Source organism: Halichoeres trimaculatus, unplaced genomic scaffold, assembly GCF_033239565.1.
Source record: "Halichoeres trimaculatus isolate MK-OKI-2021-1 unplaced genomic scaffold, fHalTri1.1 fHalTri1_scaffold_23, whole genome shotgun sequence".
Classification (NCBI taxonomy): Eukaryota; Metazoa; Chordata; class Actinopteri; order Labriformes; family Labridae; genus Halichoeres; species Halichoeres trimaculatus.
In genome coordinates, this window is record NW_027437201.1 from 16,819,665 (window position 1) to 16,840,965 (window position 21,301).

The 21,301-nt window shown below is 43.7% G+C and overlaps 1 protein-coding gene across 1 annotated transcript; it reads right to left on the minus strand.

The window, feature by feature from the left end:
* Positions 1 to 314: 314 nt before the first annotated feature.
* Positions 315 to 19,380, minus strand: hs3st3b1b (heparan sulfate (glucosamine) 3-O-sulfotransferase 3B1b). The gene is made up of 2 exons (XM_074663697.1): positions 18,552 to 19,380; positions 315 to 3,240 (listed from the first exon to the last, which is right to left on the minus strand). Exons 1-2 carry the CDS (start codon positions 19,121 to 19,123, stop codon positions 2,622 to 2,624), a joined length of 1,191 nt encoding a protein of 396 aa, XP_074519798.1. The 5' UTR covers positions 19,124 to 19,380; the 3' UTR covers positions 315 to 2,621.
* Between the last annotated feature and the right edge of the window lie 1,921 nt (positions 19,381 to 21,301).

The following is a 21,301-nucleotide window of genomic DNA, read 5'->3' on the forward strand; positions in this document are numbered from 1 at the left end:
TCTTTGGTCACCATAAATAACAGTTTCTTGTCCTTTAATTGTAAAAGAAGAGGAATAAAATGTAAAAAGATAAAAAAGTAATTTGAAATAAGGTTAAAAAGAGCATGGTGATAAAGCAGACCATTTCTCCAGACCAAATGAAAGAACAGTGAGTGCTCGAAAAAAAATGTGTCACAGCAACCAAATTATGCATGAGAGATTTTCTTTGCTAAGTCAGACGAGGAAACAAGTCAGGCACAAGAGGTTTTGGTAAAATATATACTTTTTTATTTATTTCTTCATACAAAGAAATCTTATGAATGTTCAGTATTTAATCATCTAGAAACATCTGTTCCATTTTTGCTTTTTGCATTGTGTAAAATTAATTCCTTTGATGTACATACCACAAAATACTCCATTTACATTTCTTTTCATCTTTGTACATACAGATTTGCTAGTCTAAATACATATTATATGTGTGTAAGACAAACATTTCTAACGTTTTGTTTTTTAGATCTCAAAACTGGTTGAATAAAACTCAACCATAGCTGATGTGGCAGCATGGAGTTGACCCACGAGAGCCCGATGTGTTTTTATTCTTTTTGTTTTTTCAGGTTTCCCCTCAGATGTGTGAACTCGGACAGAATTCAGATGCAGTTTCTCCATCAATTACAGGTGAAACGACAGACTTTCCTTCCAGAATGTGACACCTTGCTACGAGAGGTCATCATAAATGCTTATTAAATCACACATTGCACTAAGGAGAGGAGGGGGGATGGAGGCTTTCTGCTCTTAATTCTTGCAAGGAGATTCATCGCACATTCCCCAAAGAGAAGAGGAAAAGAAGTGACGTAGAGTAAAAAGCATCCATCTCTCCTCTGACAACCATTGGTTTGAGGCTAAACCAGGCAGCTGGTTTCAACTGGAAAACAAGAGAAATATCTGAACTAAGGTGATTATCTGTTAAAGACAGGAGCAGGTTAGCTGTGCTGGATACTTAAAGAGGCACAAAATTTCTTATACTTCAAGAAAAGAAAGCAGGGACAATCAAATTCAACTTTAAACTGTGACAATCAGATCTTAAAATGAGGGACTTTTCGTTGTGTACATTCAGTCCTCTGAAGCTAATAAACCCTCCTGCAACTCTTTAACGGCCTCCACGTTGAGCATGCATAGCATCACGTAGCACAGCATAGCACAGACGCCTCCCTGTGCCCTTAAAGAGACAGGTCTAACAACAATAGCCACGCAGTTTCTCCTTCTTGCATATCAAGAATTCAAGTAGAAAGACAAAAACAAAGAAGCAACGCCGAGGGAGGAGGGAGGAGCAGAGAGACTCAAGCTGTGTGGAACATGATAGTAACCCAAAAGGGGTTGTTTTTTGGCAACAAGTAGAAATAGAGGGGATAGATCTGCTGTGGAGAGATGAGATGTGTCAGGATGACAAGGGTGAATAAGGCATAAAGTATATCGGCCATGGATGATGGCACATGAGGCTTTCCGACCATCACTGGCGAGGTTAGACACTAAAACCCCGCCTGAGGCTAATCTTGCTGTGCTGAGAGTGCTTCACAGAAACCTTTCCTGTCCCTTTGATCTCTTAAGTCTAGGATCTAAGATGAGGCATGTGTTTGAAGGGGAGCGATTTCAATGAGGCGACGCCTTGGTCCTGTTGTCTGTCATCTTTATGCCTCTGCTACCTCACGTAAAGATTTTCCATTTTACCGTGGAAACAAGGCACACACACACACACACATGTACACACACGTACACACCCTCCCTGCTCTCCACAAATCAAATGCCTCTCAAGGAAATTTGATTGAGACTTTGTGTGACCTTTGAACCCAGATCTCTGCCAAATGCTGCTCCTAATGGGGAGCTGGAGAGCAGAGGCTCGATCGATCTGCACGTTACCTTTACCCGATTAGCATAATGTTAACACGGGCCCTTATGCAGTCCAGGATGGGGTCTGCCGTCTGATGGATGGGCCGTTCATTAGAGCAGGCAGCAGGAGCACTGAGAATGAAAGGGCAGCTGTATACTTAAAGCATGAGTGACACAATGAGGATCAATTAGACCTATTGATCAAGCTGTTATTGAGTGGAAAGGGACATAAGATCTGTAGCTTAGGCTGATGCAAGTGTAGGAAAATTGGATTGTAGAAAAGTTAACTGGAACATCGTGTGGTCGTGAAACAGACTCAGAATGACATGATTAAAGATGATGATGCAAAACGAGGATGTACATGAAAGGTGTTCTCCACTTCTCTGTGAGCACTCTGTACCCGTAACATGGTGCTTTTTTTTTTCTATATTTTTACTCATATTTCTTCTCCGGTCGACTCTGATTATCTGCATAACGAAGCACCGATAAATCCACTGAGTTTACAGGACCCCGAGGGAGGAGCAAGAGAACCAAAAACAAAATGAGGAATGTTAAAACAACATGTGGGCCGGATGTTCTGTACAAATATGGTTAGGCAGCTTAGTGAATTAATTGCTTAGAAATAAAAATAAATTATTATAAAATAGATTTCTGTACATTTTACATATATATAGCAATATCTCCACATCTTGCCATTGAGTCACAGAAGAAAAAACTTCAACAACTTAAAAAAAAAAAAGAGTCTTATGATTTTCACGTCAATCCCAACCAAAGTTATGTCCTGTCATCTGGTAGAACTTCATGTTGAAGGGTCTGTAAAAGTCCCGTAGCCTCTGCACCACCTCAGGGTCAATGTTCGGGTGGGTCCGCCCTTTGGTTTTGCCCAGGCAGTGAGGCTTGCTGCTGCCCTCGGCCTTTTTCAGGCATGGGAAACCCTTGGTCTGGTTAAAGTAAAAGTGTTTGTCTGTGATGATCCTCTTGAGTCCCAGGAAGTCCTGCACGCGGCCCAGCTCTCCAGCCGGGTCGCTGATGAGCCGCTCGCCGCTCACAAACAGGATCTGCTCCATGGGGAAGTACTGCAGCCAGTTGTCCAGGTGCTTGGCGTAGATGCCGATCTGGATGGCGCTCCATGAGGTGTCGATGAGACCCGTAGTCCTGTTTTTGAAGGTGAGGCTCTCAAAAGAGGGAATGTCGGGTTTCTTAGACAGAGTCTGAGTGTAGTCTGAGATAGCCCTGGTGACTGGGTCCCTCACCACCACGATCAGCTTGGTGTCCCGGGACATGGCGGAGATCCTCGCTGGAGCCTCCCTGGTCACAAAGTAGCTGGGGGTTTTCTCCATAGTGATCTGGCCCTCCAGGGTCTTGGGCATTAGATCCCTGGAAACAAAAAAAAGATGTTAGGAGGAGAGTAAGGTGGGGCGAAATCTTGCATAATGTAATCAAGTTGATGGAGTGTACAGAGCTCTGTAATCAATGAGTCACTGAGCCTGTTTAGCTTTATTACAGGGCTCTGAAAGCCTATTAGTACGGGCAGCTCTCCAACGTCAACATGCTCACTCACTCATAAGATATCTCACTCCTGACAGAAAACAGAAAACCTTTTTTAATCACGTAATCAAACACAGGAAATTTCTCAACTTGACGGACTCGGGATTTCACCATATTAGGGGTTACGTTGAGGGGTAGCCCACCTCAGCGCTGACCCAAACACAGCCAGGCCACGATGCCCCGCCTACCATCAGACCCACAAAATAATACAAGAATAAAAATTGCTTCATGACTGAAAGATGAAGAGGCCCAAATGGAATCTGTGTGTTTGGTTTTGGGCTCGGGCTGGCTGTCAAGCTCCACACAGATACGTTACATGCAGACGTATAATCAAGAAGCACTTGAGAACAACTGCTCTTAAAGGGAAAGTGAACGCACTCTGCCCTCGAAGCGTTGGGTTTCAGAGTTGGTGGCCGACCGCAGAGACTAGATTATGGTGGAGGCGATAAGAGTGGTTTGACTGGCATCGAGACGCGGATCGGCTTTCACACTCCCAAGAGGAGAGCTTCAAGTCAGTTTGATGTGCGTGGGATCAAATTATAGAGAAAGGAGTGGATGGAGACTCCGTGACATCACTTATGGGTTTGTGAACTCTTTATGGAGCCTCCAGTTTGGCTTTAGGATTTTGTCTTCTTGCATTTTTGAAACCAGATGGAACCATATTTGGACAAGACCATATTTGGACACCATGTTCGTATCTATCCTGGTTGACCGACCACCATGTTTTCAAGTGCTCCTCCAATTGTAGTCAAAATGGGATCATTATTAAACATTAGAATAGACTTTAAGTTAAGATCTCAGAAAATAAACTTGTAGTAAAGATATTTATTGAGGGAAAAAGCACAACCAAGAAGGAAGATTATTTTCTTATCTGGTTTTGTACCATCAACTTTCTTGTAACTAGGAAAGTCCCATCTGCTCCCCACTGGGCATCACCCATTGGTTTCTGAAGAGGTGCTTTGAAGCCCAATGATGGCGCTTGGTCTTTTAAAGATACTGACTCAGCCTAGCTTTCCATCAGTCTAAGATCAGAGACCAAGGCCTTGTAGCCAGGTATTGCCACATGTAACCGGGGGAATCTGCCGATAAGTGTGGCTCGAAGCGTACCAAACTTACACGGGGCAGTGTTTTTCAGACGCAAAACCTGTGCCAGCCAATCAGAAGCTGTGAGGTTTGAAAACCAAAAACTTTGTTTCCCATATGAAACCATCAAACCAGAGATTGCCAAAATCTCCCCTTTGGTCTGACTTTCAAATAACATGATTTTTAGAGACACGTGTACAAAATACATCCAGTTTCCCAGGTACCCTGTAACATATGGACATGGCCTAAGAAGTGAAGCTGCCACAGCCTAAAACCTACATGCAAACAGTAACAATGCACCCAAAACTGGGTGTACAAGGCTGTAAAGACGTTTATTTTTTGCTTGCAACATAGAGCCTAATGGAGACTCTTTGGCTTTCGCAACCAGCTTGAAGTGGCCAAAAAAGAACGACATTTTTTGCACTCTTATCTAGATATCTTGGCACTGGTTGGTCGCAGCTCCATTCAAATCAAAGGGCACTAAAACAAAATCCCACCTCCACCTACATCTGATCCCAGCAAAGAAGCCGTTCAGAGCACTCAACGACGGTGGAAACAAAGGGAGGAAAAGATAACAGAGGGCACTGGTCTATCAGGGTGAACACACACTTACTGATAAGGCTCTTGTACCCTGAGCCTCACTTTTGTAGTTACGACGGAGGAACCAACACGGTATTGTAGTCAACCCCATTCAAACCGTGTGTAATCCTAGACAAGAGTATTTACACACTGAGGAACCACTGTGTCAGGCCTGTTCTGTACAATCAGAGGTCTGTTATACTCAATTCATCCCCAGGGCTTCAGATATTTTCCCTAAAAGCCGAAATCTAGTTCATGTCCATCGAGCTCATGGCTAATTCATGAACCACCCTCTCTCCATCTAGAGAAGGGGATGTTAGAGGAGCGGAGAAATACCCAGGGTAACATCAGGTAACCAATAAAACGCCTCATGGAAACGCTGTTGGCAGATTTGTGTAATCCTAATGCAGAGCCAGTGATCTAATTATGATAATATCTGCTTGATTGCTGACACATCAGAGGGTGAATGCAGTCCGGGGCCCGAGCTCATTAATGGAGCGCTGGAATCAAAACAGATACAGCATGTGGTTTATGCAAGAGCCTGACAGATCCTTCCGCCGGCGAAAAAGCATCGCTAAAGATTTAAAAGCAAACACGCTATCAGCACACATTCATTTATCCACCACAACTTCAAACTGTTTATACAGCAGCTCCTGAATCTTTGGTTTCAACTGCACGCCATTCGTCATTCCTCCGATGCACAGAGGCGATACTCGTTGCAAGCTTTTTTTGTCATCCTTGTGCTAACATACAAAAAGAGTCCAGGGTCGACACAGAAGAGGCAAATGGCTTCCCGTCTAATCCGATTTCAGAATGACAATGCGGCGTGGAGATAGGGAGGAGGCCTGAGTTACAATGTGCATAGTGATAGATTATGCTGATCCAAGCTGAGGGAATCCTTGAGTGTTGGGGGTTGGAGGAGCGTAAAACAAGGAGATGGTTGGATTGTGAAGGAGAAAGAAAGTGGCGAGGAATGACTTAAAAAGGCGCCAAAGCGGCAAGACAAGACCCCCCAGCGAAGAAGAAAAAACAGCACCCCTGACTTGGCCCTGGCTTTTTGCAGAAAGGGGAACCAGAGAGGGGAATTTTAGTGGGAGAAGTAAGTGGCTCTTGGAGAAACAATGCCCATTATGCTCCTTTTTGATTTATGAGGTGCTGCTTTCAAAGATTCCCTCAGCAAACAGGCAATTCTGTGACACCGCGCTCCTCTTTTTTCCTGCTTTTCTTTGAAAGTAAGCCATTGTCCTTCGGCTGAGGGGTGAGCAGGGCAGTGGTCAGGGCACAGGGGGCGGGGTTGGGGGCAGGGTAGACAGGGGGCAGATAGAGGAGGGGGTGAGTGGAGCACTTTGACGTCCTTCTCAGGGTTGAGTGAGAGGAGCCTTTTGGAGGGCTCTTGAGTGGAACGTGTGCTCTGCAAACATCCCAACAAGACGACTCCTGGCGTCTGAAACAAACCGCTTTAACTTATTAAACACCTCAGCACAAAACTGTCCCGTTATCTCGTACCAAGTCACAATACTTCTATCCCTCTTGATTCTCTCTGCATCTTTGTCCGCTGAGAATACCCCCAAGTTTAAAGACATGCCAAAAACAGCGATAAGACACAAAGCAGAAGCCCTGTCAGCTTCAAACAGGGGGCCCGGCGGAGTGGCCCTTTGGCCTGTGTTTTAAAGAGCCCTCATCCTGGCAGAGATAAACAGCAGATAGGAAAAGGGTTATTTCTGTCTGATGCTTCTGCCTCCCTCCTGTCATGTTTGATTTGATGATAACAGGCTGCCACCGAGCCGTCTGTGTCACAGCATCCCTGACAAAATGACGGGGCTGCTCGGAGACAAAAGGAAAGAGCTATTTGGCGTCTGTGTGTTGATTTTTTCTGTTCGATACAAAAGGTTTTCAATTGTCTCACATGTCTGGAGGTTGAAAGCATTTGAATCTCAAATTAGGGTTTGTTTATTTGAATAAAGACAAATCAGGCGGCATTTTGTGTCTATGAGGAGAAAAGGGAGGGTGTGGCTTTACTCTCAGAGACCCTGAAAACTGTTTAACACGAAGCATGAGACTGAATCAAGTCTCTTTCCGAGATCAACATCAACCACACCTTTGCCTCTTGAGTCTTTTCGATTGATCCCCAAAATTCCCTTGACCCCCCTTTGACAGCCAGGACGTGAGGTCCGATAGCAAAGTGACACTTCACAAGTGGGAAGCAGGAGAGGAAGGAAACGAGTGAAGTAGTCCTGAAAGAGTCCCTTTCTTTCCCAAGAGCCTCTTAACTGAGCCCTTCACATGAACCGGCGTGGTCGACAAACAAGCAGGAAACACAAAGAAGCATCTTTATCCCTCGCTGGTGATAAGGATCTTGAAGCGTTAGTCCTTTCTCAGCTGAACATGCTCTTAATTTGGTCTCTGCAACACCAGAGGCGGTGAGAGCTTAAGTGCGCCCTTCGTTCGTGTTGGATGAACTCATGGATGATTTACTCGTAAATACACTTTATTAATAAATAAGAGTTTATTACAGCTGCCTCCCACAGAGAGAAAAGCCGACATGCTCTGTAATGGAGCTAAAGAGCGCATCCACACACCAACCAAACACACTACGAGGGAGGCAGGCGAGCACGCCTCTGCAGACCCGCTGAATATTTTCAAAGTAGCATTTACGCATCAACAGAAGCCAGACATTTTGAAATATACTCCAATGTGCCTGGAGTCTGACATTATGTTTAACCACAGAGCATGGCTTTGGCTGTAAATTAAAGAATAGAGAGGATGGTTTATGGCTCGCAGAGGGAGAAGACTCGCAGAAGCTTCATCTGGTCTTTCTATCGTGCTCTTCGAGTGGACTCCAGGTGTTAGAATGCGTCCACTTAGCGGTTTCTGACAGCTCATTTCCTGCCTGAGAAGACGCAGAGATCCTGAGTAAACCTGAGATCTTGCAGGAGTGCATTCAAGTAGGGATGGGTACCGAATTAGGTACTTTTAAAGGTAACGACCAAATTCTGTCAAAAGTACTGGGTACTGATTCATGTAAAATCAATAGGTACCATGTTTAGGTACCTAAATGCATTCTTGTGACTGAGGTAGTGGAAGAGTAGGCAATTTTCCATGCTGGACATGAACACAGCATTGCAAGATTACATATTGAAGAATAAATATGTTAAGTTGAAATCTTTTTTTTATTAAACAAGTTTATATTTTTTACCACATAAACACAAAAAAGTACCGAAAATTGGTACCGTTGAGTACCGGTACCGATTGCCAGGTACCGGGCATCAGTACCGTATCGTTTCAAAAGTGGAAGGTACCCATCCCTACATTCAAGTTTGTCCTATATGTCTCGATACGTGTTTTGGCACCAAAAGTGTCCGTACTTTCGCACCTGTTGTCGAGAAAGTCTCTACGACATCCGTCACACCTGCTGGTAACTCCACACCTCAAAAGAGTCGCCACACGTTGATCCTGAAGTGATGCAACACCTTCGTCTACCTGATCAGTTGTTTGTCAGAGCTCGTCCTGGGCCTGAGGTTTCAAATTAACAGACTGAAAACTGTGGAAGATGGCTGAGTGGGAGCCCCTCAGAGTCATCAGTCAGCGGAGAGGATTAATAATGCAGACTGGCCTAGTATCACTCTGATGGAGGGGCCCTACGTGGAGAAGGGGGGACACTTTCCAAGTCAGGATGTCATTAATAAGATTTAACCGGACATACAGAAGGAACTTCCAGGGGCAACGTTCGAAAACAGGATCTTGGGTCAAAGCAGAAGAAGCAGCGACCATTTCGAGCTCATCCAGAGAAACCTATTCTGGGTGCAACAGCCCTCGTCTTGTCTCTGTGACATCCTGACACCCCCTCCCTCGTGCTGGACTCCTAATCTGGTTGATAAATGCAGCTCCCAGACCCTGAACTCCATCACAGAGTTGCAGCATGTCAGAGCAGCCTGGGAATCCACTGACCCTCCATGTAAACAAAGCAGTTAACCCGGCCGATGCAGCCCGTCCATCCATCATTTCTCACTCATTCGGGAGCATTTTTATCATGGGCTCCTACAGTTTGTGTTTAGAGGAGTGTGTAGGAGAGAGAGAGTGGAAGACGGAGTCCGAAAAGATGGAGAAGAGGGGGAGTCGGGGTTGCGGTCACAGACCATCCAAACTGGTTTTGGGCTCGTATCCAGCCTGGTTTTGGAGGCAACATCAGACACTAGTGGAGGAGAATAAATAAATAGAGACCTAACCACCACATGGACTACATGTCAGACACCCCAACAGCATTTTCCCCCCAGCCACAGCCTCACATCCCTCTCCGTCATGTCTTCAGGATACTCCACTGAGCCCGAGACATGCTTCTCTTTTACCATTGTGGTCGCTTTGTGATGGGCAGCATCGCACAGGCGTGACAAGCACAAATTATTCAATTCAATAAGTAACTATCATTTTCTCAAGTCGGAAAATCTGTTTTTGAGTAGATCTGTTGCTGCTTGGCACCTTCAGGAAACAACGCAGGAATGTGTGGTGCCATAACGGCTTTTCTGGGGCCTGGAACCACATCGGGCTGCGGCCAGAGGCGGCTGCCTGGAATTACCGAGTGTTAATAACCCTGCAGTGAAGCGAGGGAGCCCACCATGTGGTATAAATAAAACAGAAGAAGCTGGTGAGAGGGATGGTGGTGGCTGGAAAAGAAGGAATACCTCCCTGCCTCCTTCTCGCTTCATGAATGTGCAACAGAAGCAACCTTTTCTTTTTTTTCTTGCTCAATTCTCCTGTCTGTGAGGAGGAGGTGAGAGATCTCTTTGTTTTGGTAACACTCAACTCAACATCTCACCACTTTGTTTGACATGTGATACAAGATGAGTCACCGGACACCGCCGCAACAATCGGGTTCCTCTTTTTGTGTTTCACTCAGCTCCTAACGCTCCTCAGACTCTCGCAAACACACCCCCCAGAAACCCAGCACTTGGCGATATTACCCAGAATTTGTTTAGCGCTAGTAATCCCCTCTAATCAGTGTGTTTGTGTTTGCATTTGGTGTTTGTGGAAGGTGTTAGCACAAAGCTAGGCACACAATCCTCCCCTCGATCAGAATCAGGGTGCAACTGACTGACAGCTCGGACGGGATAAACACATGAACCGTGAAAGGATGGAAAACAAGAGGCCAAACAACAATGAAGAGCTGCAGGTGGAGTGTGTGTATGAGTGTGTGTGTGTGTGTGTGTGTGTGTGTGTTAGCATTTGTGTGCGTTTCTGTGCAGGCAGAATCAGCCATTCTGACTGATTTCCTGACACTTGACATGCACCAAGAGGCGCACGACTCCTTGATCTAGCAACAGCAAGGATGAATAAAAGATGAAACAGACTCCAGAAGAACATAGATGCCACCACCCCCACTCCCCAGACACAAGCACAGTCACACACTGACTCACACACACACACACACTGGAGAAGAAGAAGCAAGCTAGCTACTTTGCATCCTGTTTGAATTGGCTGTCAGCCGTAACTGCCTGCACACCTTTTTGAAGACAGGTGAACTACAAAGTGTGTGTGAGAGAACGCGGGGATTTCCTCTCTACTGTATGTCACTCAGTGAGCAGAGAATCATCTTCCTGTGTGTGTGTGTGAGTGTGTGTGGACTATTATTCTGCTTCCATTAATCAACCTGCAGCTGTTGGTGCAGGTTAATGGTTTACAAATTCCCAAAGACAGCCTGCCTCCTGAGCTAACGTATAATTAGCTCGATTGAGCGGGGATAGCGCCGGTTCTGACAATTAACCTGCTTCCTTCCGAGATGGAGAGAGTGGCAGCTGAAATCCTCGGGCGATCTTTCAGTTTTCTTTGGATTTCAGCCGAGATGTTGTCTCAGAGCACCTCGAAGACAAGATAATTACCGCTAGGACGACGGCTTAACTTTTTCAGCTACGGCCAAACGGAGACAGGGGAGATAGAAGTTCAGGTTCAGGTTTTGGCGGTTTGAGGATTAGGATGACAAATGTTTTCACCCCTCTGCTGTATCTCTATCAGGTCGGAGTGAAAGAGGATCTGCTCTGACTCTGTTCCAGGGAGTGAAACAGAGAAATGGAGAGCAGACTCAAACCTACGTTAGCTTAATGCTATAATTCATCCCTTGGCTTTTGGAAGATTAATGATTTATAAATCTTTTCATTAAGTTTTTTCATCGAAAGAGCACAGTTAGGGTCAGAGAGTTCCCACAGAACGTACGATCCTCTTCAACTTTTGGTTTCAAATTATAAAATAACATTTTGTTCTGAAATGGATCAGAAAACAAACCAAAGAGTTGCAAATACATAAGATATAGCTACTTTTATTTTTCCTTCACAGCTAATAGGGATTAGCATCTCTGCTCGCTTTTCGGCAATTGGTCAACTGTTATTGACATTTTACAATGCCCATTCTTTGTATTTTTCTCCATTTCTACATCACCCACAGCACAAAACTACACCCAGAGACTATTGCTAACGTTTTGTTTTTGTTTCTTTTAGCAAGTCAATGCAGTTCCCATTCTTCTTCTCCAGTTTTCTGATACAGTTAGCAAACAGGTTTAGGACTTGCTGGTGCCACCCCCTGGTGGGAAGACCTTATTACAACGAGGCAACGATAAAAAAAAAAAAAAAAAACTTCTTGTTTTGTAAGATAATATTCTTGATAACACTTTGATTTGTGATATAGTAATGCTTCGAAAACCATTACCAATCCTTTATATCTCACCTTTTTTTTGTCATTCTGATGAAAGAATTATTGTACAAAAAAAAATATGGCTATAAGTGAAATAGTAAAGTTTCCACGATAGAAAAGGACAGAAATTGAGCAAGACCAAGTTACTCAAATAAAACATTAAACATGCAAACACATTTGATTCCCAGGCTTAATTTTCAACCATTTACAATGTAAAGTAAAAACTTCAACAGAGGAAAAATAGTTTAAGGTTAGTAAACAACGATGCAAAGTAATTTGCAGAGTAAAAACCTGAAAATGTTTAGGATGCCTGAGCAGCTACATTAAAATGTCCAACTCAGCCGAGTATTATTGTGTACAGAAACTAGGTAGAAGCATCAGGGCCGAACAGTGAAATCTGGGGTAGTAAATTCAAAGTGATGTCCAGAGTCACTAAGCCAGATTTTCAGCTTCCCCGTTTAAGAATTGCATCAGTTTTTCTGTTTTCAGAGATCCACAGCAGCTTCCAGGATCACCGTCTGATTCTGATCAGTAAAACAAGCAACAGAAAAAAACACTCATGGTGGAAAATAATTGGAAGTGAGTCGAGTTTGGCCAGGTTGTCTTGGAGTTGGGCTGAAGCGTTCTTACAGGTCTTATGAGAGCCCCCGGCAGCTCTGGGAGTTCATCTAAATGGAGAGAGTGACGAGTGTCGAGCAGCCGCGCTGCAGAGAGACAACTCAGGGCTTCTAATGAGCTCTGCTCTTTTACTGCCAGGCTAATGGAAACCTCAGGAGACCCTGGCCATTCTCTCCCTCCCTCTTTCTACTGTGAGTGTACGTGTGTCTTTTCTTCCCAGAGGCAGGCACACTCCAGCACCTTAATGGCCACCTCTGGGACTGGATACCTGGGACACATGAAGCCTGCAGGTTTACAGTCGTCATCACTTTCTCCTCTTCCTACTACACTTTCTTTTCGACTTCCCAGGAATAATTACCAAACTATATGAGCGTGTTTGTTTCTTTGTGTTTGTTTCTCCAGCCTCCAGGGGACACTCAATAATGTGTTAAAGAGTGTTTACTTAGCAGCAATGAATGACCGTTAACTCGGGAGGGGGGATGCCTGGTTCTGTTCTGACTACATCCAAATTATCACCTTGTTAAAAGCTGAATTCACACGCAGCACAGAGAGCGTTTGTAAACTGTTTCCGTCCTCCAAAACTGCTTCATTAGTCGTCTTTTGCTTTGAGTCGCCCTCTGCAGCGTCATTCGCATGTATTAGAAAGTGAATGAGCCCAAACAATAGCTCACAGGTTTTGTATTTCTCTGTTTGCATCAACCGTGTGAGTGTTTGACAGCAAGTTCCTGTCAGCCTCTGTGCCTTTTATCCCCAGCTCCAGCAGGAGGTTCCTGTCCGTGGCGGCCATATTGTCTCCCCCAGCGTGGGCAGAGACACTGAGGAGGTAAAGTAGGAGAGAAAGCTACCACTCCCCTCTCCACAGGTCTCCCCTTTCACAATTAACCGCTTGTAATTTGGGGGTGAAAGCTGCCTTTTCTCTGTTCCTCCAGCCCCCGTTGTCACTCTCTATTTCGGATGCACAGAGAGAGGGCCTCCGTTTTTTTTGCACGCTGACCAAAGCTTCTCGTGGTCAGCGAGGCCTGCAGAGAACCCCGCCCAGGATCAGACAAACCGAGCATGACATGTGACACTATTCTTACACACCAGCAGAGCACGAGCACAGCTGGGGAAACAGAGGGAGTGAGGATGATGCACAGGGTACCACAGGGAAACTCAAAGTGGAAGTTTCGCCAACACAGAGGCACACACTCAAACTGAGGATTGGAGCAGAGGATGTGAACCTGCTGTCAGCTGTACGGTTGGCCGGCCGGGCGCTGGATCCTCAGAGGAGCCGTGGAGTTCCAGGAATCAGGAAACAATCAGAGCGCCAAAGTATCTAATCATCTGATTTCATCTGTGTCCTCGCTACAGCTGTAAGTGGGTCAGAGCCACTGAAAAGACTCAGAGCTTCCTAAATCTGTCATATCCAGAGTTTTAAATCAGTCATTTATTGAAATCAGGAGGCTCAAAAACTGTGCCGTCATGCTTTTGTTCCTGCAAACCCCCTGTGGGACTTGTAGGATGCAGCAGCTCTGCAGATGGTCAGCACACACACTCTGTCAGCAAACAGACGAGGGTCTGACCCCAGTCAAAGACCCTTAACCCAGCTCTGCACAGTTCTTCCAATCAGGCCTGACCAATCAATACCCGAGCTCTCCCAGAGGAGCACGCCCACGGCGACATTTGTGTTTCAGTCTTTTGATAGAAAACTATCTGCGCCCTCACAGCTGAGCTTCTCTACCTGCTAGTTTGCAAACATCAGCTCTGTGTGTTTTTGACGCCTTTCACTGCAGCTCTATGGAACCAGGTGGCCTCTTTTAGCCACAGAGGAAGAGGAAGAAGGGCGAGGTCAGGGGACGGGTCACCTATGTGGAAATCAGTGCACCCCTGCAGCGAGGAGATAAAGGGACGTGCACCCATCCAGAACTGTCCCCGACACGGAGAGGAGCTGCAGTCTGGCTCCACAGGGGTTGGGGGCAGCCTTTAGATAACGGCTTCTTAAGACTTCTTATAGTGGAACATGATTTTTTTTTAGGGAGCCCCTTTTCGAACAATGCTCTGCTTGTGCTTTTTGTGTGTGTTTGCCACCACGAGCACCATTTAGAGACTCTGCGTCTCACCCTGTTTACCTCCACGAGGCCGGGGAGTCATATAGAGCAGTCCACCTCAACAGTTCACCCTGCATGGATTTAATTTCTGAGAAAGTTTGTCACACTACAGCAATAAACCACCTTTAAGCCTGCTGTAAACTGTGTCAGTCCACCCTCTCTAGCGTGTTGCAGGCTCCTTCTTTAAAGCTAAAGTCGCTCCGAGGGAGGAGCAGCGAGCTCAGACCAGAGCCCGCGACACGACAGCAAAACCACACTACAGTAATTATATATCAAAGCCCCTTCATAGCCAATAGCACTAAATGGAATATGAAGCGAGCAACGTGCAACCACAGACTGACAGCGAGGGACGAGGGCTGCAGTCAACAAGAGTTAGGAGTAAATAACGCTCGTCTTTTACTGAGAGTATGAGTCACACAGAGGTGACATAATCCTGAGGGCACGCTGCGTATAGACATGTACATTAAGAGTCTTATAGTTCAAAAGGTAAAGACAGCAGAGCTTAGGGGGTGAAAAGAGCAGGATAAAGGCATTCTTTGGATGAAACTACACATCAAAACCAAAACTTATCAAAACCTTAAGGCACGCTCCAACAACTCTGATTTCACAATAAAGCTTTTATAAGGTAGTCAGAAAGTCTTTTCTTTAATAAAACTAAAAGTAAGAAAACTTTTCCTTTAAGGAAAACTTTCACAAAGTTTCAAAGAAGCCAATTTTAAGAAATACGTTGTCCGATTTTTGGAGTTTATTAAAAAACTTTTATGAATTCACTTTTTGGCTTTAATATACTTAATCTTTGAGTTAAATTGTTGTCCTTTTAGTCATGATTTGTTTGCTTTAAATCACTTCAAAAAAGTGGGAAAGTAAGCTTGCAGCGTAGCTTTCCTCATTTTTTTATGTGCTCTTATTCTTTTTATTGTTAATCCTCTAGCGTCACTTTGTCTCTTGTTTTTTACACCCGTTGAAGACACTTCAAACTTTTCAAAAGCACAAAAAACTGCTTTAAAATATTTCAACAGCATTTAAGAAACATACATCCAAGAGTTTCTGCTTCACAAAAAGTTCACATAGCGGTCCCTGACCCCTCAGACGTCCTGCACATGAGTCATTAACCCTTTCAGGGATTAGCACATTGCTTTTGCCCTCGCTGTATGAACTGAAGATAAGAGCTTGATTAACTTATCGCTGTCAGATAACAACACCCAACTTTCCTCGCACAGGTGCAAACAGAAAACTTGGAATAATGAATCCCCGTTCACACCCGCCCTGTTGAGCCCTGACTCTCTCTTTTTATGTCTCTCAGTGTGTGTGTGTGTGTGTGTTCCTTGGGGCCAGTTCATGCATGACCTCACTGGGAAAATGTGTACCTCCTGATACAAGGACCCCTCGGTCAAAAGCATGAATCATGTGTTTGTCTTTGGCACAAATAAAAACTGTCAAAGTACATCAGAAATCCACAATAAGACTTGTTATCAGCACTTCCATTCACTCTGAAGCTCTCCCTCCTCCTCTGTTAAAAAAGGCCTTTCTGCTCGCTCCATGGCTGCATTTACTTGGTGGAATTCCAGCTCTAAATGTGCGTCCGTTGGGGGGGGGGAGATGGTGCAAGCTCGTTACAAAAGTGGATGGCAAAAAGAGAAAGATTGTGCAAATGAACAAACAAGGAGGGGAGTTGCTCAACTTGTTCATACACACACACACACACATACACACACTCACAGAAAAGCGTGTGTAAACGCCTCCGTATATGACCCTCGCTGTGATCAGATCATATTCCCACAGAATAGATTTCAATGCCACGCATTTTGTCACATTCCTGGGATATATCTGGTCCAAATGGGAAACTTGGGAGGGTCAGTTAGAGTAAAGCAACGTGTGCATCCTCTCCTATTAAAAAAGTCAATTCAGAACTGCAGAGCCTGCTTACACCAGCTTTTTCAAAGCAAATCCTCCATAAAAGTAGACTTCTATGATTTGAAACACTCCCTTAAAACACTTCCACAGCAGACAAACAATTTCACAGATTTTACACGCGTTAGAGATCCCGCCGCAGCTTTAAATCCCTCACATAAAGTCCTGTACACAGCTGAAGCTATCGAAAACTAAAATACAAGCTCTGCGATTGTTCTCCATGTGAGTAAGACTCTGTGAGTTTGTTTTTTGGCACCAACAGGACAAAAAAACTGGGAGTGAAATGAAAGACAATCTGCTCCCACTCTATCTCAGCAGAAAACCTTGAGTCATGACTGAAGAAGTATTAGATTTCACGGCCTAAAAAGTAGCAGACAGCACTTTTCCACAAGTCGCCGTCCAGGGAAGTTGGTCAAAGAACAGATCTCTTCTCCAAACTCCAACTTTAAAAAACAAGATCTGCAGTAAATCTGAGATTCTATCAAAGGAAGCGCAGAAAGTTGCTCAACTTAAGCAGTTGTGTCTTGAATTTGAACGCTGCCATCGCTTGCTCGGTTTTGTGCTCTTTCTTGTGCTCTTTCTTGAGTAATGTTGAGGCATATTTGCAGGTTTTTCATGTTAAACGAGAAAAAAACAGCAGTTTTTAGTTACACAATTCTATGGCACTTTTATTGATTTTAATTTAGAGAAGTTTTTTTCTGTTTTACAACTTAAGATCGAACTTTAGGAAAGTTACAAAAACTTAGGCTTTAAAAACTCTGTTTTAAAACTTCTCTGTCTGACTGAACCGATCCGTTAGCAGATAAAATACCATCTGATTAATCACTCAAAGTCATTTCTTTTCATTTCTGGGTTATGAAATAACTAAAAAAAGCAGTTAAAGACTTGAAAAGCTCAAGCAGCTCACTGCGTTGTATAATAAAGCAGTTGAAGTGTTCGTAGTTTTCCTGATACACTCATTAAGCTTTAACAGCCCCTCAGCTCCTCGTATGAACACTTTGTGATGTAAATAACCAGGATAATGTTAGTTTGTCTTCCTCTGAAGACCTAAAACGGTTTTGTTGCAGGTTTTTTGTCTTAATAGGATCCTCACTTTGTGTTGCAGATGCAGCTTTCTCACAGTGCAGGCTGTGAGGCCCTGCAGCCCATTCACATTACAATGGTGGAAGCCCATTCAGCTCTGTGGACGCTATTAGCTTAAATACCTCAGACAAAAACACTTTTATTAGAAGTTTTTGCGCAATTCCTCAAAATTGTCTCGGAGGATGGCGGATATTTTGGACTTTTGATGCAGATTTGTGTAAATTCTATTTTAAATGTTAGGTTACATTACTGTGAGATGTGAGTTTAAACATATTTTAGGTCACAATGTCCTGCACAGGCGCTCACATGCATGTCACAATGGCTTATCAAGGAGAAAAACGTGTCTAGAATGCAAAAAGCTGCTCTAAATAAATTTGTTTTATTATTTTGTAAGTTTTAAAGTCCAAAAAAATTAAAAACAGCATTTTAAATGATCAGAAGAAGCCTCAAGCCTCCTCCCTGTGAAGCTGCAGTGTTGCTCTGCGTCCAATAGAGATCACTGCACATCGCAGAAACAGGCTGAGCTCAGCGAGCAGACGCACAATGTGACACAAGTCTCTACTTTGTTAATTACTACAGAAGGTAAATAAATAGTCTACATTCAGACCAATGAATTAGAGTATATAGACCAATTAAAGAGGAATCATGTGCCCGGGCCAACAGCCTGAGGTGTAAAGGCACATTACACCAAGAATGGGTCACTTGTTATTATGTTTATTCAGCTTAAGAGGCTCAATTCACAATAATCTTTTAAGTTTATTTCACAATTCCTGTAATTAAAATTAAAAATTGCATATGACAGAATTGGTGATCAGTTAGGAGAGGATCAGTGAAAGTGGTGAGTTTTGCTCTGAAGTAATTAATGAATTAATTAACATTTCTCTGTAATTTTAAAATATGTTGTGAAAATGATTTAAATATTAATTGTCTAAATTTTGTCTCTAAAATTTCTATGCCTTTCAGCAACACTCCCCTGTTAATTATCTTTTAATCTGTTTTAATGAGCAATAAAAATCACCCTTGTGCTCGCATTTGTCATATTTTGTTCAGAACACATTCACTCCATCACCCATAAGCAGAATTAATATTTTTTTAGTTTACCTGTACCACTCCAGTCCATTGTCATAGTTTCTGTCGAAGAAGTGCGGCTCCGCTCCCACGGCTCTGATGTCCGGATGAACCCGGAGAAACTCCAGCAGAGCCCGGGTCCCTCCTTTCTTCACCCCGATGATGATCGCCTGCGGCAGCTTCTTGCTCCCGGAGCCGTTGGAGAAGCTGGACATGGCGCTGGGCTCCGGGGCTCTCTGCTGCTCGCTCCGCAGCTCCTCCCGCATCTCGTCCCAGTCCGTGTCCAGCTCGTTATTGAGCAGGTCCCTGGACGCGGCGGTCCTGATGGACGGCTCCTCGTAGTCGCTCTCTATATCCTCCCACGGCTGCGGTTTAGCCAGCAGTCTGGACACCAGACCGGGTTCTGTCCTCTTTCCCAGCCCGGAACCAGTCTCCTTGCCCCGGTAACCTTCCACCACCAAACTTGGCATGGAGGAGCAGTAGCCCACGCAGGAGTACAGCATGTAAACCCAGATGAAAAACATGATGCTGAGGAGGAGTAGTTTCTTCTTCACGGGGCTGGACCAGGGGGCATACAGGCTGTGACAAACCGGGCTATATTCCATAAGCCTGTCGGTTAAAAATCACCTCCCAGCGGCGCATATTGCCCAATTCACTCCCGGTGGCACCTCGGCAATCCTCGCAAAATTAAACACATGTTCACCTGACGCTAAGGATAAATAAAACTTGGAAATAAAAACAAAAAACTACCCTAAATAAACCCGAAGAGCATCATACATCCAGGAATGAGAAGACATGGAAGAGTTTTCAGTCATATTTGTGGCTTTAAAGTGGAAATCTGCTCCATGCTGCGTCTCCAGGCTCATCTCAGGTTTGTTATAACTGCCGTCGGAGCACGAGACCTTATACAGACACACGCGCTGGAGTGACAGCAGCGGCAGCCAATAGTAGCACTGGATTTAAATATGCACCCGTTTGTTGATAGAAGCGGACCAATCAGAGGTGGAGACGGGTGGTGCTAGCCGTGGGAGCCTTGGTATGGAGAAGGCGCGTGTGAGCCGGACTCTGCTGAGAGTTTGGAAAACTTTCTTATTGGGCACAGAAGGTTATTATCTCGCGTTATTCTCACTATGACGTTTAAAAAAGTTAGGACGATTTTAACAGAGTCCTGTTGTTTTTGCACGGGCGTGATTTGCGCTTCGTGTAACCTATTGTGACAACTTTTTTTTTAACCAAGAAAAACAAATAAATTCAAATAAAGCTTCTCAAGTATTTCAAAATTATTTAAAAAGGGGTTTAAAAACAAAATTCTGTAATTTTAACTAAAAAAATTAAGCCCAAAAACAGATCGAGTCTATTTTGAAATTCTTTCACTTAGTGTGTAAAGTTGAATTAAAACTAGTGTGGGTCACAGACTGTGAATTTGAGCCCTTTTCCCCATCTCTAAATTAAAGGGAGACCCAACTTCAACTGGTTCTTTTTTATAAATGAAATTTTATTTAATATATAATTCATTATTTAATTACTGACCATTTTACACGCTCACGCTTCATAGCTGAAAAACACGCCTGGCTATGATTGCAATGGACATTATAAATAATCCTCAATCAATGATTGACAACTCGGAGTGAACGAAAACAAAGTTTAATGGTTGTTGTTTTTTTGTTTTTTGGGGTTTTTTTTTTTTAAACTTTTTTTTAAGCCATTACATAATGAAACTCCATTTAATATCTTTATTTAACCTAGATTTGTCAATTCGGTAACCTTTTCTCTAATAATTGGCTTGTTCAACTGTTTCTTTTATCGACAAAGAAGCTTCTGCGTCTATTTGATTGTTTTATTATTTACATATAAATATCAATAGTTTAGTTATTTTGTTCTTGTGAAGAAGGATCTCAATTTAAATGTGTGAGGTCTTAATGAATTTATTAATATTGACATATTGGCCACTTATTTCAGATCTGGAACTATACAAATACGTACACTATGGGCTTATATAAAACTTTATACTGGAGAAGCAACCATGTCAAATAACTTTTATTTATTTATTTTTACTCTAAGGCGAGTTCAGCCGTCTTCAAAACACCCACATTAAATATTCTGATTGCACATGAAGAGTTCACAGAAACCACTAATTAAAACGCTCAACATAAAAAAAATCTGCTCTTAGTTCCAAACCCAGAGAAAGAAACAGGTTAGCAAAACTTTCTGTGAATGTTTAATGAGATCTGCAGATGAGTCAGAGCAGATCTGTAATTTTAACTTTCAGCCTCTCCATGAAACAACGAATGTAAACACAGGCTAAATGTGCACGGTATGAACTTCATTGCGCTTTTATTATGTATGAACATGCTGGCTTTTACGTAGTTTTGGCTGCAGTTAACGCAGTTAAAGTCACGCCGAATAACGGGCTGAGTCACTGTAATAATACTGAGTGACGAGATCATTTGGATAAAACCGCGACAGGGAGTGTACCGAGAAAAAAACACTTTTTCAAACGAGATTTGGTTTCATTAAAGTTAGTTCCTTGCATTAAAAAATCACCAAGACGACTTGTTGATTGTGGTGTAAAAGCCTCTCTGCTGTTTGTCCAGTTTCAGATTAAATTGCTTCAGGATCTCACTGCAGCTCTGAGTTTTATCCTACAACGACGCACCGTTTGAAGAGAGGCCAGAGGTCATCCGTCATCCTGAGATTTCAGCCCTGGCACTGAAGAATCCTGGAATCGGAGCTCTTGTACAGTATTTCCTCCTCTGATGTGCGGACATTAAAGCTGCAGCTCC

What these genes read in the sequence shown, in the direction of transcription:
- hs3st3b1b (XM_074663697.1), bottom strand. Translation starts at nt 19,123, where the DNA reads ATGGAATATAGCCCGGTTTGTCACAGCCTGTATGCCCCCTGGTCCAGC. An exon ending in AATGGACTGGAGTGGTACAG is followed by an intron (nt 3,241 to 18,551) that starts GTAAACTAAAAA and finishes TTTTGTTTCCAG; the next exon opens with GGATCTAATGCCCAAGACCC.